Genomic DNA, 27,616 nt, shown 5'->3' with positions numbered 1-27,616 from the left:
AGTCTCTTTGAATTATTTGATATTACATTGTGTTGTCTTTTGTGTGGCACCATCAATTGCATCTTAAGACAGGAAGCCATAGATACAACTTAAGTGCTTTTAGACTGATACAACTATCTGTAAAAAGGCAGGCCAAATGTTTGATATTTTATGTGTACACAAACCATCAAATCTTACTGGACAGGTTGTAATGTGTTGTTAATTCTTCCCTAATTTGAAATGAGTTCACTTTTAAAACAAGAAAACTGTGATGGAGAAGCCATTATTAATAATAAGAGAACCCTAGATGCACGAGCGCATTTCGACACTGAAACTGTCCTTGTTTCAAGGTGCTGTAGGTCAAGGAGATGGTTTTGTACATTGTTGATGATGTACTGCATTTTAAACATCTCCAATCTAAAGTGCCTTTAAAAAACCACAGCCTCTGCACAGATTCTCAATATATCATTCTTTAAATGTGGCAGGTTCTGGCATAATCAAGCACAGAGGACTCAATAATGTCAGATACAGATACCTTGATGCATGTTAGTTCTGTAAAACATTTTAGTTTGTGAATAAATATTTAACCTCTAAATCTAAGAGAAAAATCTGAATAAAAGATAAGTCTGAGATCTACACACACACACACACACACACAAACACACACTCTTACACAGGCTAAGCTACTTCTCTTCTCTGCTTTTACTGTAATATCCCCACTGTTGTTTTCTAAAGAACAAGGCCTGATTCAGGACAGCACTTCTGTTAGAACAACTCCTTGTTATTGTGTGTAATACACATTTGCATTTTATAAGTGTCCAAAAAAGCATTTTAGAGTAAACTGTAAGGTTGTTCAGCATCCTGCGTCTTCCTTACTTTAGATATGAGTGGTTGTAACACAGAGAACTGAACTTTTTCAAAGCAGAATTATAGTTTCATATGAAAGTCTAAATGCTGCTCAACAACACTGAATTGGTTACAAACTTTATCAGTACAGGAGTTTCATTTAAGACAAATTTATGTTAATTTTACAAACTCGTTGATGAAACTGGAAACAGTGTTGTTTGTTTAAAGGTCAAAGGAACAGACGGCGCTTAACAAGATATTTCATCATACTGCAGACGTACAGTCAGACTGTAACAGCAATCAGCTGCCAGATGATGGAGCTGTAGATTCACTTCTGAACATCTTCACTGATCCACAGGTAAAAAACAACTCAGCCACTCTTAAGGATTGAATCTTTAATGTGAACACTGTAGATCGATACAATACAAATCATTTAAGTTCACATACAGTATACAGATTACAAGTTAACAATAAATTAAGGATATCTTATTTATTCTGAAAATTTGTGATCTATTGTATTGTAAAATCTGTATATCAATAAGTATAACCATTTAATGTAAGCAAATTAAACTATACAAACTGTATTTATAGTGTTTTATGATAGAGTTTATAGTATTTTAACATTAGCAGGCTGCAGTATGAAAGTATGTCTCTTACTTAAATAAAATAATGTTCTCTTACTTACTGATTCTAACAAACTCTCATGGTGTGAGCTTTTGAAAAAGTCTCCTTTACACATGAATCCTGCAACTTCTGCTGCATTTCTACTGCAGACATCTCCTCCTCTTGGAACCAACACACTATAGCAGCATCTATCATCCCATTACCAACTTCCAGTTACCATTCCCTGTACCCTGCCCATGGGGATGGAGCCACAACGCAGCATTAGTTCAGCAAAGATCCAGAAACAATGGCTGCATCTCTGCGGAACAGCAGGAAAAGATGAAAACAAAAAGGTTCAGCAAAACCTCCCTCTGAGTTTAACTAATTCTCAGCACGTCTTTGTTGTTCAGTTTTCAGAATTTTGTGTTCTTGATTGGAGTAGTACATGAATGGCACTTTGCATAATTGCTGTATTCATGTTTGCTTTTGCATGCTGGTTTATTTTGTGTTGTTTTAACAGTTTTATGCATTGAAATACAGCCCGGTGAGGTGGAGAAAAGTTTCCAACATTTACATAATATATGTATATTCTCTACAAAAAGTAGAGAGAACCTCTCTCAAAACAGCAATATTCAACTTGGAAAAAAAGTCCATTTATTAGCTTTATCTGGAGCTTTCAGCTGCATCTCACAGTTCTTCATGGATGGAATTTGATCCATTTAATATTTAATCAAGAGATTTTCTTAAAGCTGAAGATCCAGATGTGACAGAAAGCTCAAGAAAAAGCTAGTAAGTTGACCTTGAATTGAGATATTTTTGTCAGGGTCAAGAATGAACTTTCACACTCAGTATTCAACTTTTTTATATTCCAGATTTAGACCAGATTTGTTGCTTTGTGTCACAAAAAAGATGTCCTCCTCCCTTGAATGGACAAGGATGACAACTTATATCTCCCCAAATCAGAAAAATGAGTAGAGGTCAACTTAATGAATGTCTAATAATTACCAAAGCAGATTTGTTAATGTTAAAACTCTTCACATAGCAGCTTTAAACTCAAACTGAACAATCTGTGTATAAAAGGCCAAAGAGCTCAAATTAAATTTCACAGACACATCAGTATGATGATCACAAATACATAATATAAGTATTAAAACAGTTATCATATGATATCCTGTACATAAACAGCACACAGTGCCATTTAACAGCTTACATTAGGTGCAGTAGTGTATCAGTACAAATAAGATCTATTCATTTCTATTACTGTAATGTAAGATTGTTTTAATATTCAACGTATCTACTTTTGGATCTATATACTTGTGTTTCAACTAGACAGGCTTTTACAAACTACAAAGCTTTCAGAGCAAAAAATTAAAATCACATTTAAAATACCGTATGTACATCACACTTCTGGAAAACTGCACAGAACGGATTAAACAGGATGCGAAGTAGACTTAAAAAACAAGTGAAAATAGCTCTAGGGTGTGTGTGTGTGTGTGTCTGTGTGTGTGCATGCATGTAAATAAGAGTTATATTACATTCACAGTTGCGGAGGAAAGGTGGGTTGGGAGAGAGAGTATACTGGCCGTATCACCACTGATAGGAATATAACTTAAGAGAATTCCCAGACGCGCAGACTCGGACTTATTATATACTCTAATAGAAGGTACCTGTTCTCTCTCTCTCTCTCTCTCACGCACACACATGCACAGACACACACACACACACACACACACACACACACACATTATAGGATGTGGTCTATGAGCGGCAGCAGCCAGCAGTCCTCATTTCTTTGTCGACATACTGCTGCAGCTGAAACTTTGGCTCGTCTGGCTCCTTCATGGTCCTGTGCTTCAATTCTCTGACAGACATAGAGAGAGAGACACAGACAGTATAAACATGAGTATGTGCTCAGTCTGCTAATAAAGACAGGTGACAGTATTCAAACTGCACTTACTACTTTTGTGTCAGTCAAACAAATGCACCTTTGTTACAGGTTTACAGATTTACCATTGTATTACTTATGTATTTTTGTTTTTTGCCCACTAGGTCTCAGGCAGGTGCATGTTAGACACATAGACTGTATAAAAATAATGGACGTAGCCAGCGCGACCCGTATCTCATTTACTTAACACTGGAATAGCTTGCTGCCCAAAATTATTACCATTGAATGATGATTCTTCTTTGGCATTATCAGCCTTTATTAGCCTTCATTATCTTATGTGCTGGTTTACAACACCCACAATCTCTCAACCGTATTCAATGACTTTATGTTTTCCTTGATATACTGTGTACTGAAATGTCAATAAGGAGAACACATGGGACCATGCAACACACTGTCAATGTATGAACTTCTAGAGTTGAAGTGTTGTTGTGTTGAACTTTTCTTCTCTTAGTTTCATTAGTTTTTTTTATTGTTTCTAATAAAGACTGTATATGTATCTTTATTAGGCAATAAAAAATAAATGTTTATATATGTATTATGTAATTTCTCCCTTCCCTATAATCTCCTACTGAGGTGGTGGGGGTGGTGGTAAGGTGGTTATGAAATATTGCCAGGGTAGGAATAGGGTTCGAGAAATTGAAGGCCTGCTGTACAGTGTGGGGACACACAATATATATAACAATATACATGTTGACATGTGGTGATAAAATGTTGTCTTACTGTTTAAGGAACTGTACAAGGAATACAATATGATCCAAAAAAAAGACAACAAAAGATAATCCATTCAGTGAACATAGTCAATCACCACCAAGGCTTAATTACCATCTAGGCAAAGTGGGCAACTGCCCCAGACCACAAGGGGCTCCGAAACCCCAAATTTACTCCATATCATTTTGGTCTATATAATTTGACTGATCTCAGATTTGTTAGAAACTTGTTCCACTGAAGGACAATATGAACTATGATGTTTTGTGGTCTTGGTCTCAAAGAGGTTTTAATCTAGTTTTAAGACTTTAATTGTTTAGTTTATATGAAGCTCATTTGTTGTTAAGTTGTGTTTTATCAAATCGCACACAGAAATCTGAGGGTGGGATAGTACTATTCCATCACAGAAGTACTGTAAGGCTGCTGCAATTATTAATATTTTTTAATAACTTTTCATTATTATTAGGTCTGACGACTTTCTTTAATGATTGATTGTTCAGTGTATAAAATGTCAGAAAATAGTGAAAAAATGCTGATTCATTATTCCCTGAAGCTCAAGTTAACATGCTGAGAGAACTTGTTTTGTCAAAAACCCAAAGATGTTGAGTTTACTATGATGAAAAGCAGGGAAAAATAGCAAATATTCACATCTGAGAAGCTGCTACCAGAGAATTTTTCTCAATTGACAAAATTTTTGCCAATTAATTTTCTGTCCACTGATTAATTGATTAATCATCTTATCATTTTAGTGTTTAGAGTGTTACCATGCAAAGAGGGGGCCAACTGGGGCACAGAAACAAACTTTTGTCCTGGGGCCCCATCGGAGGTTAATCTGGCCATGGTCACCACTGAATTTTTAAACTTATGTTTATCAATACATGTTGCAGGTGCAAGTAGGGACTATATTTGAATAACGTTTGGTACCTTTGATTTTAGAATTGGCTGCTTCTTGAGAGAAGAAACCGTGAGTTTGTGACTAAAAAGGTGTTAATCGTGTTGCTGTCCTCACCATCAGCTTCAAGTCATTTAATTAATTACTTTTATTTGCTTTACTGATGCTTTTTTTTTTTACATTAGTTATAACTGATTTATTCAAAACACAGCTGCACAGTTGAACAGCTGCAAATTGTTTGGTCAAAAATACTGAATACCGCTGTACCCTGGGTGTCATCATTGATATGTGATTGACAAGTCATTAACCCCTTAAACCTCACCGACCATCCCCAAGATCACAAAGTTTTCAAAGATAGCGAAGAGATCTTTGAAGAGAAGATAAGAAAGTGAGGAGTGACAGATGAGACAAAAGAGGAGGAAGTGATGGAAAGGGCTAAAGAGAACTGAAACAAACAGACAGACAAGAGAAAACAAGAGATGTAAAACTAAAAAGGTGTTAACATGAGTTTGGGGATGACAACAACTAGAGCAGATTTGGTTTTATATTCTGTTTTGTGCAGGATGCTGTGTGCCAGACTGTCATGCTATTCTTGGCAACACCCCAGCATGCCAGCCTGTTACCATAACAAGACTATAAATGTAGAACAGCTCTCACACAAAGTGGCCGACTCAACACATTTGAGTGAAACACACAGTTAAAATAGTATCCTCATTATTAAAAAACAGATGAAAGACCAGCGAGAGTATTAGATGTGTTGTTGTCAACAAAAACTTTTGCTTCAGATACATGTCTTATACAGATACTTATACCTATATACAGATCTTATTAACAGATAAATATGTATGTATGTCCCTGTGTATTTGAATAGATGGCATTTTATATTATTATACCATGGCTGTAGGGAACACATGCAAATGTGGCAAAAAATAACTCTTAATACCAAATAATCCTGCTCTCCCCTATCATTATCAGGCTGCTGTTGTTTTTTTAAAGACAAGAGCATCTTTTCATTCATATGTGATAGCTCTTACAAAATGCCTCATTCTGCACCTGCCCTGCATTTATTTAGCACTGCAGATTTCTTGAAACTCTCTTCGATCTTAGATCCAAAAATGGCGTCAAATAAAAAAATGTAATGCCTCTTAAAAAAGAGAAAATGATTTATCTATTTGACTCAGGATTAGCGCCACATTGCAGCAGCAGTTCAGCTGATCAGATCAGTGCAGCACAATCTATAATCATTGTCCACCGCATGAAGCTGTGTTGTGTGTTCTCTATTCTTGGAGTTTATCTGCTTTAGCATTGACAGCTCAGCTGGATGTTCTCCACAAGATATGTGCTGAAAAACAGAAGACGTTTTCTTTTCTTTTGTGTTGCTACTTTTCTCCCACTGAGCAGACTACTGTGCAGTGACTAAACTGTTCAAAGGTAGTCAGACACAACACTCTCTCATCCTCAGCGTCAGTTTTCCTCAAACTGTGAGTTGTAATAGTCTCATTCAAGAGAGAAAGTAGTTTCAGAATAGTGCAACACATTTACCTCCATCTGCTTAACAACCTAACTTCATACTACTTATGATTTTCATTTTGTATCTTCTACAAGTTCTCATTTTGTCACTTTTAAACAAGCACATAGCTCCTGGTCTGAAAAGTGAAGCCAATGCAGAAGTGTCTTAAACCTGCATTCTTTCTAGTGGCTTTCAAATAGATGCTTTATGCTTTAGAGCATGACCACCTTGTGATTGACAACTTGCTACCATGGTGACAACCTTGATTACATAACGTAACCATGGTGTAACACAGAGTATAGGCGTAGCTGCCTCTATTTCAAAGGGTGTTTTCAGTTCATGAAAGTCGATTGTAACATTTTGGTCACCTAAAAAGTCTTGTTCAGCATTTGGTTGTACTAAAAGACCCTCTAAGGAGTCGGATGTTCCGTTTTTTCTGCACTTTTAAGACAATGCTTCGTGCTTACTGGATATATTATTCATGAAACACAAGAGCCATCAAATCAACAAGAGACAAATGATTGATTCTGATATCCCACTTGATAGGCAAAGCACACAGACACTTTACCTCACAGGCACACAGCGAGATTTTGAGTAACATTTGAGTAAGAGGACAGAGGGATCCTTGCTGTGATCTTCACACTGTGCTATTGTGTGACTCACTTGGCCACAGCAGTGAAGGCCAGCTCCACATTCAGTCCAGATTTAGCACTCGTCTCCATGAAGGGCACTCCAAACTCCTGCAAAGTGAAACACAGGGAAACATCTGTTGGGTGGTAGGTAGGTATAGGTGTGTGTGTGTGTGTGGGTGGGTGGGTGTGTGTATGTGTGTGTGAGCTAAGGCGCTCTTTCATATCTTCTCTAATGAGGACAAAATGCCTCTGATGTTGATGGTTAGCTTAGTGTTAGAACTTTAAAGCTTATAGCTTGGGTTTAAAGTAGGAATACGTCTCGTTTGATTAAAGCTCAGAACACTGATAAGTGAAGTTTTTAGAGACCCAGAATGCAATCATACCTGGAGACGGATGAAAGGGTTGCAGATCAATACCAATAATCTCACAATAATTTTGATGCTTGCTGAAATTTCTAGCTTTCAAAACTAATTTTCTCTCCACTTTGTAGTAACTTATAAAAAAGAAAGAGAACACAGTATGTAGCTGATGAGAGATCCTCCCAGGTATAGTAATCTAATTATGTGTGTGTACATGTCAATATTCCCGTTGCGTGCGTCTCTGCCTTGACAACTGCAGCGCCTCTGCCTCTCTACTCCCTACACTTGTGTTCGCATTTACTGTTACACGCCTCTCAGAGCTTATCTGAGCGAAACGGCCTGGAAAATTAAGTTAGCAAGACCCCATCAGTTATTCCAAACAATAACAACATTACGTGCCTCTATGAATACATAATTACACACACTAATCAAGACACAGCAGCTACCTGAGGGGAGTTTTAGGGTCCATGTGACTGTGTGGGCAGGCTATGAACAGCATGTCTTTTACCCTTGTTATATGTGTCAGATTGCATGTTTGTGTGTGTCTGTGTGTGTGTGTGTGTGTGTTACAGTAAGCTCACCTTTGCCAGTTTCTCCCCCTCCTCTCGCTTCACTGCCCTGTCATGTGTTGAGTCAGCCTAGTACACATTAGACACACGATATCAAGTTACATACTGTCACTTACATCCCAAAGGAGTCCAGACCATTTATTTTGTTCATGTATGACATATTAGTACATGCACATCACTATCAAATGGTCCTCCTCCCCTACAGAATACATTTTAATACACTGCCAGATGTTTTTACCAACTGCTTTCACATTCTTTGCAATTTTTGGTCTCTATTTTCATAACCACCTCTCTTGAAAAAAAAGCTGCTTGGAGACAGAAGAACTCCACAAAAAGCTAAAAATACAACATTTTATCCCCTTACAAAGTTGCTATTGCTAACGTGTTAGCAAACAGTTTCCGAATCACACATTCAACAGACAAGGCAAAACATTAGCTTTAATTTGAAGCTGTGTTTCAGAATGTTAGAGCAACATTCACTCATCTATTAGCTTTGTTTTAGTCTCCACCAACTCCTGAGAATATATGCAGCTTTTTAGCCTGCTAACGTCAGACTTTCTTCACCAGCATATCGCTAACTTTGTCTGCCTGCTGTTGGGCGCTGGGCAAAGAGTGTAGAGTGAGTTTATCAGAGCTTTTTCTTAGAATAAAGCTGCTTCCTCTGGCTGGAAACAGGGTCGAGGAGAGCAGCTTGCAAGTTGTAAAAGAACAAAACTAGCTAAAAGGGCCTAAAATGCTACATAGATTTGAGGGGAACTGCATTGTTGGGTGATAATTCTCTGTTGGTTTGTCACTCCAAACAACTCCTTTCACATTACACATCGTGATTTTAACCATTGTTAATATAAAAAATATATAAATTAGTGGAGCTTCAGAAATACTTGTCTCTAAACCTACATTAACTGAGTTTATGGCCACTTAGAGGCAGCACAAGCTGTAAACACAAAGGTGACATTTCAAAGTTGAATAGTTTTACACATCCTGCGGCCATGGAGCAAAATTATCGTTGATTTGGAGTCATATTTCTGGACACCTGATGAATGTAAGCCTAGTATTCACTTTTACTTCTGTTTTGGTCTCCACCAACTCCTGAGGGAAATATTTGGCACTTTATCTGCTAAATACTCCACTGTTTACCAGCTAGCTGCTATAATTTATATAACGAGACTATCTGCTGTGACTTTGACTTACAAGAGATGAGCTTCATTTGTTGGCATAGTTTCAACTTTTATATTAAATTCTGCTAATTTATTTTCTAAGTTCTAACAACTTGTAATAGTTATTTTTGCCAAAGAATATAAGTTGGTGTCTTTACAGTGCTAAAACATTACACCTAGTCATTTCATCCATTGTTAACATAAAATGTCAAATATTGATTAGTTAAGTAAACAGGACTTTATTTGAGGTTGTAATCACCCCCAAGAGATTTTGTGACATTTGAAAATCCAGTCTGCAAAACATATAAAGTACATCTCTTCCTCTGCAGACACATCCATCTCTACACTCCTGCTCCCACCATACCTCCCCTCCATCCCTCCTTCCCTCCCTCTGAGTCCATCTGTCCATCCATCTCCCAGTGTTGGCAACAAGGTCTCACCTTGTTGCCCAGCAGCATGACGACCACATCCTGCTGGGCGTACTCATGGATCTCTGCCAACCACGCCTGGAGACGGAAAGAGAGCATGGAGCGGTGGAGAAATCCAAAACAAGATAGGAAAGAAGAAGGAGGAGAGAGTACAGAGGGAAGAGGCGTGATAGAGGAGAAGGATTTGAGGTAAAGATGTGTGACAGAGGAGATGGATGGATGCACAGAGGAGGAGAGAGGGAGAAAGACAAAAGATTAATTTATTGTTCACTGGCTGCAGTTCATCTTGCCCTCCCCTACTCCCTCCAGGTCTTCCCCTCTTCACCCTTCTCCTCTTCTCCTGCCTCTCTATTCATCCATCTTCTTCCAATTACAGGCCAGTGGTCTCTTGGATCTCTGTTACCTGGCTTAGTTAAAAAGCACTTAGTGTCTCTGGGGGACTCTGATACTATCTGATACACACACACAAACACATAGATGAACCCACACTTTCTATGGATATAAATCTCATCATTAGTTGACTAGCATACAACTTTGAGACATGAAAAGTGACGAGGGATGTAACTGACCAGCTAAGAAACACAAAACATGATCGATGCGGCTAAAAAAAGGAGAAATGGTTGCTGTCCCCTCCAGATGCGATTAGTACTGGGCAAGTCATCCTTTACTGTCAGCATATATTTTATATTTTCATGCACAAACAAAAGCCAATAAATGTACTTGGCAATATTCCAGTATCTGACTACAGGTAATGCAATCATAATGGGCTCTGAGTGCATGTGGGAACAACAGAGGATGTGACATTTCTGGGAGAATGTGATGGACAGATATTATGCAAACGACATTTGAAACTCTCGTACAATGAGACTGGCCTGTTTGTCAAGGCAATTATTGGTACCATTACTTATTTAGAGCCTGATCAATACATCAGCCAGGCTGTTTTTATCGGCCAATTTTAGCTGATAAGAAATGCCAGTTTCTTGTTAATTTAGAAACAGTTTAATTAATTTGGAAACTGTGTCGAAACTGGTTCTAAGGGCATTAAACGTTATCTATCTGGTGGGGGAGGTGCTGGAGTGGGTGTGGGAGATGGAGTGGTACAAACTAAATATAGTTGGGCTAACCTCTGCACCCGACCCATGACCAAAGTTAGTTGTTGTGTGTTGTACTTGTGACCACACCCAACTGGCATGTGGCATTACACTGCAGTGTAATGCTAAATCACAACTACACAGGGTGTGACAAAAGCACATGCTCACTACTAGTGGGAAGCACAAGCAAGATTATTTGTATGGGTGCAGTTACTTTTTTCAATAATGAAAATGAAAATCACCCTAAACATGATTGGATACATTGTTGAGTTTGGACCGATGTAGCTACAGTAAAGGCTGGAATGTCAGTCAGCCCAAAAACGACATGTAGCTACATTTAAGTGACAGATGTCATGTAGTGGCCGTAGTAATTATGACCTGGAACAATGTTGCAGTTCAGATGATATATAAAAGTTGACAATTTTCCTCATTTAGAGGAGGAGAGGTGGATGGAGGCATTAACCCAACAGTGGACTTTGCCACAGGAGACTGCTGTTCATTTCCCATTTCTAACAGCGAGTTTCACGTTTCCAACTGCGAATCAGGGCAGTTTTTTGAAAACTTTAACTATGATGACAAACGTCGTCTAACTTTAAGGATGTAGTAATTTAACCCACACATGTCTCTCTAACCTTAAAGCAATCATTTTAACCCTGACCTGTGTGCTTAATCCTAACCAGACCTTAACCACAGAATTGTCACATAATAAAACATCATTCATTTTTAACAGTGATTGCTAACAGTTTTGGGAAGCACAGACAAATGATGTTGTCCTGCTAGCAATAGGGATGCCAGATTAGAAACGGCTCTATGGGTCATTGGAGGACTTGTTGATTTTTCTGCCAAAAATTACTAAATGGATTCTCCCAGACTAAAACTTTAGATGTTAAAGCCACTGAGATGTCATTTATAAAAGAACATGGATCGCTATTTTTCCATGGTAACCCAGACTAATAAAAATCATTAAAATTAGCAGCTCCTTAACACAGTAAAAAAGCAAAAACAAACAAACAAACAAACAAAAAAAGAGAGAAAAAATAACCTTGGTTTCTACCGGATAGAATTTACACATTTATTTATTTATTTAGCTCCAATCCTCCACAAAATACCACATATAAAGTAGCTTAACAGTGTCTCTGCTTCTTGTGATATTGACTGTGTGTTAATAATAAAATGGGATTATTAATGCAGGCTACAATGATTTACATTACAGCCAAGTGGCTGCCCTACTTTCATGTTTCTAATTAGCCCAGATGATTATGGAAATAATTTCATTTATGGTAATTACTGTCCCTTAACTTTCCCAGAGGAGAAACTGTACATGTGTGTGCTTTTGTGTGTGATTAAATCTAAATCCAATATTACTTTCAACCATCATACATTAAAAATCCTGAAAAGTTGTAATTTTTTAAAATGAATTTTAAAATAGTGGAGATACTAACTAATGAGCCACAGAGGATCACAGGATTTGTATTAACTTTCCAGCCTGCCTAATTTTTTGTTCACAGGATATTGTGAAGGACAGTTAGCTATTCTGAGATTCTCCCATTAAGCCCGGATAAGAGTGAGGGGAAGATGAGGTAAGGTGTAATGAAATGGAGAGCTTATGCAACAGTGAAGTCAGTGTTTAAAAGCAGTTCAAGGTCGTGTCAAAACACCTCTACTGGCTGAAAAGGGAGGAACAGGAAGGTTATGCTTTTGTAACACAAGAGGTAAATGGACATTTCATCAGTATTACTGAGGTATATAAGAAGCTAGAGAAAAAATGTCCTTCACAAATTATCTACAAATAAATAATATATTCATTTGCACGTATTACATCATGCAGTCTTTACTTGAGACACTAAGATACACCTAACCTTCCTTACACAAGTTACACACTTATGCAACTGGTGTATGTGCTTTTTGGACATGTTGGATTTCACATGGAAACTTGAAGCTCAATTTGATACCATTTATGATATGAATTTACCATTCTTTATGAGGGGTTATGTCAGATTACAAAGGTTTGTCAATTCTGGAAAAGGATGCAAATGGAAACTATAATAATAATAATTTGTCAGAGAGCTCAACATCCAGTTCAGGAGAAGAGGTGGAGGTATCAACAATAACAGAGTTAATTACTCTAAGGAGAGCTTTAGGATTATGGTTGTTTCTGGAGATTATGTCATTGTCAAATGATCCATTGTTGTTTGGATTTTCTGCAGAGTCTTTTTAGCGCTTGAGTGTGGTCATCAAGACAGGGGAGGTTATCCTTGTTTTAAACGGTGCAACTTGATCTAGGATAGATAGGCACTGATCATTAAAAGAATTTAAAAGAGCATTAGGATTAAGAAGAGATGTAAACAAATTAAAAGATGAAGAATTTAAAAAAATCACAGAATTTAGCAGCAGAATCAGCATTAAGAATGCAAGAGCTGATTATAGGGTTGGGACAAGGAGTACAGATCTGGAGTGGAACGACAGCTTTATGATCAGTGACAGGCATATCCATCAAACTAAGACACTCATAAGAGAGACAGAATGTGTAGGCTCTTTAACAGATTGAGTGAGGTTAATGAGATCTAGAAAATGAGAAGTGAGGGACTGGGAAGGACAACATACATGAATGTTAAAATCACCAAGAATAACCACCTTGTCGTATCTAGGTAAGACAATGGATAAAAGTTCAGAAAACTCTTCAGAAACTTTAAACCTCAAAGGAATTAAAATGACCAAAAGTAACAGGATGGTATTTAACACCTGACTTATAAAATACAGCAAGACCACCTCCTCTTCCAGACTTCCTGGGAATATTAAAATAAACAAATCCAGGGGACATGACCTCATTCAGAGGTCTCTGTGATCATAAGAAAAGTCCAGATTATTAGAGACAATAAAATCACTAATGATAAAAGATTTGTTACTAATAGATCTTACATTTAGGAGACAAAAGTTTTTTGGTGAGAGAGCAATTGGGGAGATAATGGGGATACATTGAATAGGAAGTAAATTGCCTATATTTGCTCTCCTAAGGGGCTTTCTAAAAGAGTGAGAGGTGCTCTCTCCCAGAGAGTATGGAGGTGTTATTGATGATTTTTCAAAATTAACAAATGTCAGATTCATTGACAATGTAAATAATTATTAGTTGCAGCCCAATATTAATATATTAGATAGTTGCTCATTTTACATGTTAATTGCTCCTGGAGGTAAAGAAAGGATTTATTATTTATTATTGTATGTATCAAGGGCTATTCCTGCTCAGAGCACACGTGATTAAACATGTGATCATTTGAGAAATGCTCCTACACTTCACTGTAAGTAGCAAATATCTTTTTCTTCCTAAATTGGCTCTTTAGAGCACTCTTAAAAGTACCCTGCACAGTTTTTGACCACTATGGAGAAATCTTGTTATGAGTGGGTGCCTGCTTTGTTGTCTTGTGCACATGCATGAGGACACACATGTATATTCCTGCCAGTGGTTTCACATTATTCAACTGATCTGCAGGTGGCTAGCAAATGAACCGAAGAAGAAGACTGCAAGCAAGTAAAAATAAATGTGAACAGTGAAGGTTTCAAAATGTCTTTGCAAATGTTTTATGAGGAAGTTTTCAGCATGTTTGTTAGACCTCAAAGATTTACACAATGTGTTTTGGTGCATAACACTGAGTCTAACTGACAACTTTTAAACAAGAAAACACCACAGATGTAATTCTTTAGGTGTCATTTGGATAAATACTGCCCCTGATATCCAAAAGACCCCTGATTTCACAAACTCATGTAAGTAGCTGTGATAAAATGTTGGAGATCATTTCCTAGCTGTCTTAAAGAAGTATGTAAAAGTGTTGGGCAACTGGTACCTCCATTTGCTCCTTTTAGTTTTCGATGTAGAATTAAGCAACATTTGTGAAATATTACACTTTTTAGGAAATGCTCCAAACCAGTGTTAGACTAGCTGTCATACTCAGATCTCTGAAGCCTTCCTCAAAACATCAGAGGGGGTTTCTTAAATCATTTTGCTAGCAAACCTGAGGGGATCAGGCTTCAGATCTCCACATTTTCCACAGAGCTATACACTGTACATCTCCACTGAGCTGGTTTCTGCGCTTAGCCATTGTGAGGAAATCTCTCTGTCAACTTTAGAGCAAAAAAAGATCCAATATCCAGCTCTTAAGACATTATTCCCACCTGATTTGTGAACACTTTAGGTATTACTTTGGACCCCATATTCTTTCCATTATGAAGCACTCACCACATTCCCCCTCCTTCCTTAGACATAGGTTTTATTTTAGGCCCATTTCAAATGTTTAACTTCTATACAAGATTGTAGATATAAGTAAATCAATTCATGTTTTACAGAGATCTTCTAATAGAGCAAACTGAATTTATAGTTATCAGCATGGGTTTTAAAAGTAAAAAGAAATATAACCCCAAACATTACATAAGTGGAGATAGCCTGCTGTTAACATTTCAAGCATCAATAAGCACATATTGATCGCTTCTGACTGGTAGGGAGCAGAGGCAAATATATTTCTTTGCTATCGAATGAAACGGCGAGAAAAAGGTCAAGTCTCTCTCTCACACGCACACACATAAACATATAGCACACACACATGTACACACACATTTCCTCTCCCTCGTCTGTTCCCGCCTCCTTCCATCTCACTGTCTGTGTGTATCATCAGCCCAATACCACTCAGATCAGTGGTAATCCCTCCCATCGTCTGCAGGTTTACAGTATTCTGCGCTCCCTCTCTGGGGGTTTACATCACTTCATTACAGAGATTAATGTACCAAGCCCTCACCTAGCAGCCCTGACTCTCAACAACATACCAACCTGCCAATTACTCACATAGCCTTGAAAGATTTCAGCGGCCTGTGGGTGGATTACAAGGAAGTGAGAGAAGGAACGCAGCTTCTGAACTGAAAGTGATCAAACTTCAAAGGGCTCGCTGAGCGTGAGAGTTCATACAGTTGATGTGGGAGTATGGGAGGAGTGCACGTGTATGTGTAGGTCTACATGTGATAGCTTGTGACATGTCAGATTTACAGCTTTGGAACAGCTTTCAGATTGACACTTTGACTTTGCGCTCATCCACTGTGTTTTGTACCAGGGACTGCTCTGGAATCACGTGATCAGTTTTGCTCAACTGTTTATTTTTAGCTGTCAGAGGAGATGCAAACAACTTCAACGCCAGAAAGAAATAACACTTCAATCAAACCAATTATAGACAGTGTTCACAACGGCCACCAAAGTCACCCAATAATGTCACAACCTAATTTGCGTAGTCGCCACAGCTTCCTGAACTTTGTGAGTCTCTTCAAAAGAGATAAGCTATCAGTGTCGTAGTCACAATTTATCTCACTTGAAGTCAAAAAAACTTGACATTACCTCCACTGGTTGGAATAAGCTGCCAGATGTATCCCTACACTGAAGAAATGACGTCACCAGGAGTGCTGAAAACTGTGAGATTCTTTTTTTGCTTTATGAGATAAAGTTTGTGTTTTTATGTGTGGTAAGCAGAAGTGAAAAACTATGCAACTGCCCTTCAAAAAGACAACCAATAGCCATGTTGTCAATGATGTGATGATGTAATCTTTTTGACGACATACATTTTTGTTTATGCAAAAATGTAATCAGATAATTGTTGGTACAATCAGCTGAGGCTGATGGGAATTTTATTATTTCTGCAGGTATTTTGTCATAAAGTGAAGTATTAAACAAATTGCAATTTAGACCCAATGATGACATATGTGAAATGTCAGTGGATCACCAAACATATTAAAATGAATTCTGATGGGGACATGAATATCTGTACCTACTTTCATGACCATTCACTCCATAGTTGTAGAGATATTTCACACAAAACCACAAATGTGCACCTCATGGTGGCTCTACAGGAGAATACATTACAATTACAATACAATATTGAGATATCACTGGATAGGGGAAAACTTTGACCTGTTGGTGGTGCTTAAGGAAAGACAGGGGATCACCAATCTCATTAGGATTCACCCTCTGGGGGGACCATTGCTGGTCCCCTCATGGGGACCATGAATGTCTGTACAAAATTTCATGGAAATCCATTTGATAGTTGTTGAGATATTTCAGTCTGGCCCAAAGAGGTGCACAGACTGACTTTGCCAGTCCTAGAGCCGCCATTAGCATGGCTAAAAATGTTTCCCCCTGCAGCTGCAGCTGAGTTTGTGAAGCAGAAAATGGTTAATTATGACATGCTTGAAAACAAATGCCTTTAATTGGCCACACTGTTAGTCGGTAAATAGGAAGCACTTCATTTAAAGCACCATGCAGAGGAGGCAGTCCAAATACAAAGCATCAGTATTGCTCCCAGTCAAGCATCCGAAGTCGTGAGACTTTGGTTATCCCACAAAAACAATGGAAAATAATGGAATTTCATTTGAGGCTCTCAAAGCATTGAAAAGTTACTCATTCCAGAGACCAGTTTACTCAGAACTCACTGTGAACACTTTTACTGGTTCTTTGGTAGAAAACAGGGGTATTGAGGGGAACAGTGTTTTTGTAATCTGGGTAAATTGCTCTAATACAGATTATAAAATCTGACATTTGTTGAAAAAGTTGTAGATAATTACTAAAAATTAGTAAGAGAAAAGTGAGGTAAAGGGTCTGCTAGCATATTTGTACATTTATGATTTATCAGTTTAAATGTCTTTGACCTTGCTTTGATGTTTTCACTTCATGCTGTTATACAAACAGCTGTAAATCGACTCTGGCTGGTGTGTATGTGCATGTGTGACTGTTTGTGTGAAATGGGGGACTCTGTGGGTTTCAGGGCGTTATTTTGTGCAAGCTGTTATTTTGAGGAAGATGCAACCACAGCTTCCTGAAAAATAACGCCCTGAAACCCTGAAAAGTCCGGGTGGGTCGCAGGGTGGAGGTACACTGAGAGATATTAAGAAAGAGATGAGAGAGATTAGTCCAGACTGAATGAGGACTGAGATCAACACAGAGCTGCAGGTAAACAGCGTTTCACATTTCACATTCACATCTCATACTGAAAACATTACAAAAAGACTGCAGATTACAACCATAAAAAAGTTATTTTCATGTTTCTGTTATAATAATTTGAGGTTTTCAGGTTGTTAGATATTAAGTTAAAAACTGTTTTCAGATCATTTCATGTTATTTATTTGCTTAATGTACATTGTTAGTATTTACATGTGCAATAGTGACGTGATCAGCTCAAACCAGCTTCTTAAATTGTATAATTTAAGTTGTTGTTGGATGATGTTATAGAGAGTATACCATTAAATATTTATTTTAATATAAGTGTCATCATTTTCTTTTTAAATGTCACAACTTTCTTTCTAAACTGGTGCTTCTCAGTTGATCAACAACTTCCTTTTAGAAATACACACGACTGACGGGCGTTGTTATAGAAACAGTTAAATGTGTAGTGTAATCGAGTTGTGAAACTTTATCTGAGAAGTAGAGATGAGTCAAGTCTCTTGTTCCTGTTTTCAAATTGTAAATATCCTGACCCCCTCCTATGTCCTCTAACTTTTTCATGATTCTCTTCACAGGGTTGTTTACCAACACAAAAACGGAAAAATACTGAAGTCTGACCCTCCGATTAAGATGAATAAAGGTTTGACTGCTGCTAATGGCACAGCCTGTGCAGCCCGTGTCAGTGGAAGCTATGATAAGTGTAGCCAGATGAGTAAAAAAGTGTCTAATGCAAACCATGTTAGCCACACAACACAGAACAGAGACCTTAATAAAAGACAAGGTCCAGGACATGTTAGAACACTCAGCCAGGAGCTCAGAGAACACCCTCTCTTAATAACCTCCGCCTCCAGCCTGACCCCACGTTCTCATCAGCGGCGCTGGTCAGCTGATTTTTGCCAGTGTGGGACCTCCCCCGCCATTACTGTGAAGAAGACCATGAAGGAACCACTGCCTCCTCAGCGTGGAGTATCCCTCCTCAGACCCCACACCGCATCCCGTTCTTCATCCAAACGCCACTCCTGCCCCCCCCCTGAGATCTTAAGGTCCCCAATTCACTCGTCCTCCTCTTCATCCTCCATCTCTTCCTGCTCCTCTCCTCCTCCCGTCAAGACATCTGACATAACCGGCCCCGACCCTCTAGGCTGGAAGTTGCGTCCCAAGAACAGCTCCACCTCCCGCCAGGCTCGCGCGAAAAGGCTGTCTCTGCAGATCTCTCTTCCAATCATCCTTCCCGACCACAAATCTAGTCCTGACCCTCAACTTGACCCCACTACTAAACCCAAACCCGCCCTCAAACCAAAACCATGCCGTCGCCGCCACTCCGAGTCATCAGCCTTTCTCAGATCCCTGGCGAACCCTGTGCCAGTGGTGACACTGGAGGAGCTCTGCAACGTCCACCTCCGCTCTGTCACCTATGTGGATGAGTCTGACGACGTCTTCAATGAAGGGAATGATGAGGAGGAGCAAAAAGAGGAGAAGGTGACCACTCAGCCATGCAAAACACCACCACCTGTTGCAGAAAAAACTGCTATGGCAAGACAAATAGCACAACTGATTGCTCATTCACGCCAACGCCAACGCCGATGGCCTGTCACAGCTAAAACTAACCAAGAGGAACACATTTACACCAGTGAGATACAGCCAGAACCTAAACATTCACACCAGACCGAGGACCATCACAGCCTACATGCTACAAAAACTGGTAAGCATTCATGCAAAGAGGTTCAACTACCAATAATCACCTTTACAGGAAGTACTGATCTTTCGTTAAACCCTCCACCATCTAATCATAGCTTAACAAGACATACTAACTGGACATGACAGGCCTGTCCAGCAGGCCTGACACTCAGCATTTAAAGAGTTTGGAAGGTTTCTTTTTTCTCCCAAAACCAAAAACACATGAGTAAAAATGTAAGCAATTGATTCAACTATGTTTGTCTGCTCTAACCTAAGCTGCAACTGTTAGCATGTATGGCTAACTAGCTTATTACCTACAGTAGCAGCTAACCTAGAATCACTTCCACTATCAAATAGCATATCATTGACTAACTACATTAGTTTGTGTGGTTACAGTCAGTCCATTCACGGCTAGCACATTGTATTTGTGGAACCCAGTCCTGGAGGCTAACAGAATTTAGGCTAACATCAGAAGCTCCAGCTTCATCCTGTTTTTTATTGGATTTGGAAGAGTTTACATTTCAGCAACTTCAACCAACCTTACCCCAGATAATCTAGTGTTATGTTATCTATCTCATGAGTTAATCATAAAAGCTTTTTCCCTTGTAACCTAAAAAGTGAAAATATACAGTTTAAAAATATTAACAACATAGCATAGCATATCAACAATAACTAACAGAGGCAGTGCTTAGTGAACTGTCAGTGATGTTATATTATCACCCAAAGCTACAAAACTCAGAAATGATACTGGCCTCCTACACTAAATAACAATTTAAAAAGAGTACTGCAGCAGTGCAGTAAATTCATACAATAAAAATGAATGTTTTGTGTGAAGATTTGTTAGGGTCCAAAATTGCAGATGCTTTAGTGCCTTTCTCCTTGATTAGCTTTTGATTTATTTCCTATGTGATGCACTGAGAGGAGAGGCAGGGCTTTGCACAGTCAATAGTAACAACATTTACTGTGTTTCAACAGGATTGCGTCTGGATACCAGCTATGACAGGGAGAGGACCACTCCACACTTCCTGGCTGAGGACTCAAAGAGACAAGAAATTGAGACTCCTTCCAACTCCAACACCATTAATTATAGGGGGGACTGAGCAATGAACAGATTACAATACATGTACTGTATGTCTCCGAGGATGGGATGCATTTTTCCTTACTCAAGGGGCTGAGATTCTACAGTTTAAAACACGTTTCCAGGTCCACCTAACAAAACATATCCAGTATTTTAACTGTTTTGTTTGACCTCTTTACTAGACAGTTTTGTTGGATCTCTGCTGTAAATGTCTAGCTTGCTTTTCTCAGTTGTGGAAATGTGACTTTGTTGCTTGTGTTGGTTACAAGCAAGTGTGCTTTCATAGGATGTGGCAGGACTGTGTAACAGAAAACAAACCCTGCAGATGTTTCAGTCCTGCAGGTTCCCAATAGAGCTCATAAATCACTAAATTCCCCTTAAAGTTATTGTTGTATATTTGCTTGTAAAGTTTATGAAAATTGCCTATGTTTTTTCGATAGCAGGTTACTTATGATAACAGTTATGAGTTTTTGTGTTAAAATGTTTAAATATGAACACATACATTCTGAAAAAAATACTAAAATTAGTTGATTAATGGATTAGTTGATCAACAGAAAGTATATTGACGGCAACTGATGCAGTTGTTCATTTTCTGGATACCAAGAATCTAAGGTGCACATGCAGCATGTGCATGTGACATTGCTGGTTCATTTGTAATGCATTACTGTGGCTTATGTTAACATGAATGCTATGTCATGTATGTTTATCAGTTAATTAATGAAGTCTTTTTTTTTTTAAAGATAAATAGGTTAAAAAAAATGGAATCACTGCTCTACAATTATTCGAGCCATGTCAGTGTTGGAATAAGATTTACTTTTTAATACATTTCTTTCCGAAATTCACGCTGTTGTGTCTGTTTTTATCAGCATTTCCCATAATCTGATGTCTCTGACACTGTGCCACCAGATGAATTTCGGCTGCTATGCTTCGGTTCAGACTTGGCAGGCTTTACTGTACACAATACTTGAGTAAACTTTAGTGTGTTGGCCTGACAGACGCACAAACACACACTCACAATGAGCAGCAGCAAAAACTAACTCGCCTGTGGCTCCACTGTGACCGTAATAGTATGTAGACACAGGTGCAAAGTGCTGAGAATCTTGCTGCTTATCTGGAGACTGGTTAAATAAACAGAGAAATAGACTCATGACAACAAAAAGCTTAAAGTTTATAGAATGTCTAATCACAAAGGAACAGATGGCTACTGGGAAATCACTGGGAAAACAGCATGCATTCACATTATAAACCAGTTGCCACCACTACCACCAGTACCACTTGGAGTTATACAGTAGGTTCAGACAGAATTGAGCATTGAGAGAAACTGACAAAAAAGGTTTATAGAAAGGACACTACAATTTAGTTCTAATTATGTGACTAAAAATTTATGGAAAATGCAAACACTCTTCATGTGGTAATCCGTCCAATTATTTACTCTCAATTAACTGCTGCATAATTTAGGGGACCCTAAATTGTTAATTGCACAAGTACAAGAAGTGCAAAGTTGTAGGTCTTCAATAAAACCCACATTACTGTATTATAGTCATAACTCTACTGCATGTCATGTCGTAAATGGTCACATAATAGTCTCCATTTTCCTGGTCAAAAAGCTTGAAAGGCTGAAAGCTGAACTGTAAAATAATTGGCTGTTCTTGATATATGATGGCTTTTTTCATTTATTCTAGCATGTCGAAGAATTTGATTCCACCCTTTCAAGCCTTTCCAAACTTTTCTCTGAGTGTTTACCGAAACAAAAGCCCTCATGATAAAGATTGCTAAAGATAGAGGATATGTGTATGTAGTTGTTTGCATGGTTGTGTGTGTTTGTGTGTGCGTGTGTTCTGACTTAAGTCACTTCCAGGGACACACACCAGACTTAAGACCAGTTGATTGGGGACGTCTTGTGCAACAGGGGACAAAAGAATGAATATAAGTCTATGTAAATACCCCAAAAGTAACTTAATTAAACCTGTGTGTGTGTGTTTGTGCACGTGCATGTATGTGTCACAGATATGGATATTTCACAGTGAAATATATGGTAATATTAAGTGAAAGGTAAAAAGACGCACACAGAGAAGTTTAGATGGAGTCAGTTTTGTGAAATTGAAAACTGGGTTTGGTCCGCTGAGATGAGCAGAGAGCTGCTGGGAGTCAAGCACAGCGGAGAGAGATCTGCAGTGTAGTCTGGAAGCAACGCTGCAGGCAGGTGAATGGTGGGACTGCACGTCGTCATGCATACACATTAACACATGCAGAGACCCCACACGCGCTCTATTACATCCTGTGCATGCAAATCGGAAGCAGCTACATTTGACATCTCCTCCTCGATTCATAGTTTTTCATTTTCTGAAATACAAATAATGTGGGAAAAATTGTGTTGGCATGAATTAAGTTGATTTTGATTTTTGAACACTAATTGTAATTCTAAATGGAAACCTTAATAAATGATAAAAACATCTACAGGTTTTTAAACTTGATAAAGGTAACTACATAAACAATGAACATAGATTGTGACTAAGGTGAACATCATCTATTTTGATGATGAGCTCAAGTGCAACACATACTGGCTGCATTGTAAAGTGCATCAGATAAAGTGCTACAATGGAATATGCCAAGGGAGCAAATATTACTATTTCCAAGTATTACTATACTTGGAAATTAACATTAAGCATGATGTTAATTATATGGGGCACCACCTCCCTTAATTAATTGAGCAGATGTCACCCCGCTGTTCATATCCCTCCACTGGCTAACAGTTGCTGCCAGCATCAAATTCAAAACCTTGACATTCGCTTACAAAACAGCAACTAAAACAGCTCCCGCCTACCTGAACTCCCTCATTCAGGTCTACGCTCGCTCCTGCTCACTACTCTCTACCAATGAAAGGCTCCTGGTATCACAACCACCACAACAGGGCCCTGAGTCACTAGCCAGACTTTTTTTTTCTGCAGTTCCCCAGTGGTGGAACGAGTTAACAAACTCCATCTGATCCGTAGAGACCCTCTTAATCTGATCCGACTCTTGTTTGTGTTGTATCAACTCTCAGATGTACGTCGCTTTGGATAAAAGCATCTGCTAAATGAAACTGTGAATTGTAATTGTAAATAGGAGGAAAATAATTTAATCAAATTAATTAGTTTTATATCTGTAAGTCTTAAAATTCTGAATACAGGGACCTCCATCTCTGTTGTAAAGGACTACTCAAATACAATGACTTGGCGATAAATAAAGATATTTTTTGAACTAGCTGAATGGGAGACACTATACATAGCATATATAAAATTAGAATGAATGAATGCATGCATGAATTAATGGGTAAATTACATCTACAAATTACTGTTGACAGAATGAATGAATTTATGAATGAATGTTAGCCAATAAAAATGTAATTTTAGATAGCTCTTGCATCATCTCTCAGACAGAAGCATGGCAGATGGTTTTCCTACTGCCTCATGGTGATGAAGGACTGATGATGAGGCAAACTCCCCGGAGAGTGCATCATGGCAGTTCAGACTGTGTGATCTTCGAGGGGGGGTGACAACCAGATGAGAACTGCAGCAGATTCAGTGAAACAGCTTTGGTTCAGTGCTTCTCAGGAGGGTGAATCCAGTCTCAGCCTGGCTGAGGTAGAAGACACACAGCAGGAAGGTGTGTCCCAGTCTTGATGCGTTCAGTGGCAGGCTGCAGAGTTGGATGCATGGAGCTCGAAACTAATCAAAAGTGTCCTTGGAAAAGTCTTTAAATAGTTTATCTACATGATGAAAATAGGAGATTACAAAAATAATAGATTATTCAAATGGAAACAGGCGTGGCTTGGCTTGTGGTTTAGGCATCTTTGCAATCTTTTGCTTCTTAGTTGAGTCTCTGTCTACGGCTTCCAGCACTCAGAAGAAAAATGAGAAAGAACAACAACTGAAATGCAACACAGGCTATAATGTCTGGCAAGGCCGGGAGAAACACAGAGGACACCACAGCAGCGGTCAGTAAGCAGGCAAAAAAAGAGCCCAAAAAGCAGAAGACAATCCAGACAGGGAGTTGTAAACTTTTAGTCTTGGATGCGTGTTCTGAAAGAAGAAAAGATCCTTGGCACTCTTTTGAAGGACCACATTGACTACTAATTAATTCTTCTGTGTGGAGAGAAAAACTGACCTTCAAATGAAAGGCAGATCATTTTATTCCCATCGAATATCTGAAGATTCTGCAAATTGAATACTCACTCATTTCTATCACCAATACATCATGAGAACCAGTGAGAAAACACTTAGAAATTGTAATATTGATTAACCAAATAAAACACAGAATAAAATCAATAAACCTTCATTTTCTAATCTGTAATTAAACCTGTTAAGGAAGCATTATCCTAGCAATCAAACCATAGCTTAATAATATACTTACATGCAATATGAATTGTATGAAATAATATGAATATGAAATAATATGAATATGAAATAATATGAATTTCCATGATATCAAACTAATTAAATCATTCTGAAACACAATAAAGGCTAATATTAGTTAGACAAGTAGAGATATGTATTTTTTTACACATTCTCACAGACATTTTCTAACTATTTTAGACACTTATTATTTCAAGTTTATTCATCTTATTGTGAGTAGAAGAAGAAGAGAGAGGGACACACTCAAGAATGAATGCGGCTTGTCCTTTAAATTTTATGAACCTAGAGAGGAGAGTGAATGGAGATAGTTCATCATCGGCCCATATATGGAAGATATGGGTTTATCCACGTGAACACTGGGAAATAGGACAGTTGTACAGAATATCTTGACACTGTGATACACGTCAGCCCTCAATAACATGCATCTTAATGTGGGCAGTATGTGGATGTATAAAGAACACAATAGGCACAGATGTTCTTATGCACGTCATATGCCACCAGTGTCTGCTCCCTTCACAGCTAATTATAGCAACGGCTGAAGAGGATCATGGGTACTAATATTTAAGACCAACTGACACACCAAATTGACAAAGATATGTCAGGAGCATGTGCCTATTTTTTATGCTATGGCCCTCACATAACTCAATAGATTATCTGTATCTGTGCCGATATTGACCTCATTAAGTAGATAAGCTCACGGCAGGACGTGACTGATTCACTACAAATTGACTTCTTAGTTACTTTTATTACAAAATTGCAACATTATGAACTGTTTAAAATGATATAAAGACAATTTGCAAAAATGCAAAAACAATGTTGGTGTATCAGTGATAGTATGCATCATTTACAATAAGTTAAAGCCTAATGTTACTTTAAACATGGAAGAATAACCTAAATCACTTCCACACAGGTCAGGTGTTCTGAGTGTTGTTTTGAGTGCATCTCTACAACAAAAACCAAACCACTTTTACATGTCTCGATGGTTTTCTTTGGTGCAGCTCAAAAGACATTATCCTCACCATGCCAAACAAACTGAGTTGAAGGATCAAACACTCAAGGGTTTGGGAGAATACGCTCCAAACACGTTTGGTGTGAATAAACCTCAGATGTAACTTTTCACTCAAACTGAGTGATTAGAAACTGAAAGTTGAAGGGGAAAAATAGGGGGGGAAAAGTCTCAGGAGTCTAAATGAGACGGTTGGATGCACTCAGTCCTCCGCCTCTGAGGAGGTACGAGAAGAGAAAGATGAAAAGGCAGAGAGGAAGAGATCTTTTCATCCCTCAGAGTGAGGAGAGAAGAGCAGAGGGTGAGAGGAGGCAGAACAATCTTGACACTTATTAGCCTGCTGCACTTCCACTGTGTGTGTGTGTGTGTGGGGGGGGGGGGGGGGGGGGTAGTTTTCATGTGTATGTGTGTGTTTGTATCTGTGTAGCTCTGTGTAAAAATGTGCATGTCGGGGTTCATTAGAGAGTGTGCGTGCAAGTGTGTGTTTAATTCAGTGTGAATTTGCGTGTGTCACAGGTCCGACAGCAACAATAATGAAATCCTGAAAAATACAAGAAAAGTTCAGCAGCAATGAAGGCAGAGCACTCCATTTGTCTTCCAGATTTAATGTTAGTATCAGCTTCAAAACAAAGTACTCAACATATAAGATATTTCTCTGTTTTGGTCCATTATGGTGATTTCAGTGCACAAATGTCCAGTTACACCTCTCTACAGAAAATATTTATCTATCACACTTCTCCAGTGTGCTTCAGATTTCTACTTCAAGCAATATTCAAGTACATGTTGTCACCTGTATGAGTGACTCAAGGCACTATTTATAAATAAATATCACTCCAGAGAAGCTCCAAACATCTTCACTATGAAACACCCAGGCTATGACTTGAAACAGTAAAATTTACACATTCAAATTGCATAATAATAATATTAAAGTCTTGCTCCACAAAATGTTTATTGCTTATTGCTACTTCAGTTGGATGTTCACAGCTTCATTGTGCAGAAATGTGTATCTGCAGAGCAAATTGTTTTCAAATTAATCTGCTGAATGAAGGAAGTTTCTCTTTGCTCATCTTAAATCTGAGTTTAAGGCGTGTACCCTCAAGCATGATTTGTGACATCACAACTGGTTTGGAGCCGGTCGTGGTCCAGTGTGCAACTTACACAAACGTGATATGGAAACTTGAAGCCTCCAGCGCACAAACACTGAGAAGTGACTTTTTATGGAGGTTGAAGACATCTTGTGTCCAGCAGTTAAACTTTTTAAACTAAAATATTAACAGATACATATTACATATTAATAGATTCTGGATTGTTCAATGGTGGTATAAGGTAATTCAACTTATTTGTAGAAAAACCATGTCAGAGTATTATTCCAAGCAGAGTATATGAATATGTCTTTAAGCAAGTGCAGCCAAACTCTTTTATAATTCAAAACACTTAAAAATATAGCCGTGTTCTGTTAGGTTATGGTGTAGGAGCCCAAAAAATAATACTGTTCCAAGCAAATCTCAATCTGCCTTAAACTTTTCTAGTTCAACATAAATGCCCAAAGCAACATAAAAATAACAGAATACTCTCATCCAAATGAAGCCAGGTTTAGAGAGGTAGATATTGCTCAATTTCAAGGACTAACCAGAAAAAATCAGGTAAAGTTCAGCAACCTGGATCTCAGTTCATCTTCCAGATTGTATCTGAGGAGTTTAGGTGGACGTTTCCCCCTGAAAAATTGGGCGCGACTGGTCCGATGTTAAATTTTCCACCTGGGTGCTGCTTCAACTTGA

The 27,616-nt window shown here is 38.4% G+C and overlaps 2 protein-coding genes across 7 annotated transcripts in view; one reads left to right on the top strand and one right to left on the bottom strand.

Moving 5' to 3' along the window:
- Nucleotides 1-1,249: 1,249 nt before the first annotated feature.
- The window catches only part of LOC121887208 (ras-related protein Rab-26), a 94,195-nt gene continuing 67,828 nt past the window's right edge, over nt 1,250-27,616 (bottom strand). For 2 of the 5 annotated variants that reach the window (XM_042397850.1, XM_042397851.1), the window contains exons 7-10: nt 9,638-9,703; nt 8,053-8,109; nt 7,144-7,220; nt 1,250-3,289 (exon numbers count right to left, since the gene is read on the bottom strand). In XM_042397850.1, coding sequence (XP_042253784.1) covers nt 3,187-3,289; nt 7,144-7,220; nt 8,053-8,109; nt 9,638-9,703 — 303 coding nt within the window. In that variant the 3' untranslated portion in view covers nt 1,250-3,186. The remainder of the gene's footprint in view (nt 3,290-7,143; nt 7,221-8,052; nt 8,110-9,637; nt 9,704-27,616) is intronic. The other 3 variants (XM_042397848.1, XM_042397847.1, XM_042397849.1) reach the window with 3 other exon arrangements.
- LOC121887207 lies at nt 9,710-21,280 on the top strand. Of its 2 annotated transcripts, none has more exons than XM_042397845.1 (3): nt 9,710-9,814; nt 18,259-19,385; nt 20,336-21,280. In XM_042397845.1, exons 1-3 carry the CDS (start codon nt 9,723-9,725, stop codon nt 20,458-20,460), a joined length of 1,344 nt encoding a protein of 447 aa, XP_042253779.1. In that variant the 5' UTR covers nt 9,710-9,722; the 3' UTR covers nt 20,461-21,280. The 2 variants fall into 2 exon arrangements, with proteins under 2 accessions (XP_042253779.1, XP_042253780.1); XM_042397846.1 differs by lacking the exon at nt 9,710-9,814 and adding an exon at nt 15,427-16,161.

This window comes from Thunnus maccoyii, chromosome 20 (genome assembly GCF_910596095.1).
Source record: "Thunnus maccoyii chromosome 20, fThuMac1.1, whole genome shotgun sequence".
NCBI lineage: Eukaryota > Metazoa > Chordata > Actinopteri > Scombriformes > Scombridae > Thunnus > Thunnus maccoyii.
The sequence above is the reverse complement of the archived record's forward strand: the minus strand, read 5'-3'. Positions and strand labels throughout refer to the sequence as shown.

Excerpts from the sequence above, each read along its gene's own strand:
- LOC121887207 (XM_042397845.1), top strand. The coding sequence starts at position 9,723 with ATGGAGCGGTGGAGAAATCCAAAACAAGATAGGAAAGAAGAAGGAGGA. Across the intron at positions 9,815-18,258 it reads ATAGAGGAGAAGGATTTGAG|GGTTGTTTACCAACACAAAA; the intron begins GTAAAGATGTGT and ends TTCTCTTCACAG. Across the intron at positions 19,386-20,335 it reads CCTACATGCTACAAAAACTG|GATTGCGTCTGGATACCAGC; the intron begins GTAAGCATTCAT and ends GTGTTTCAACAG.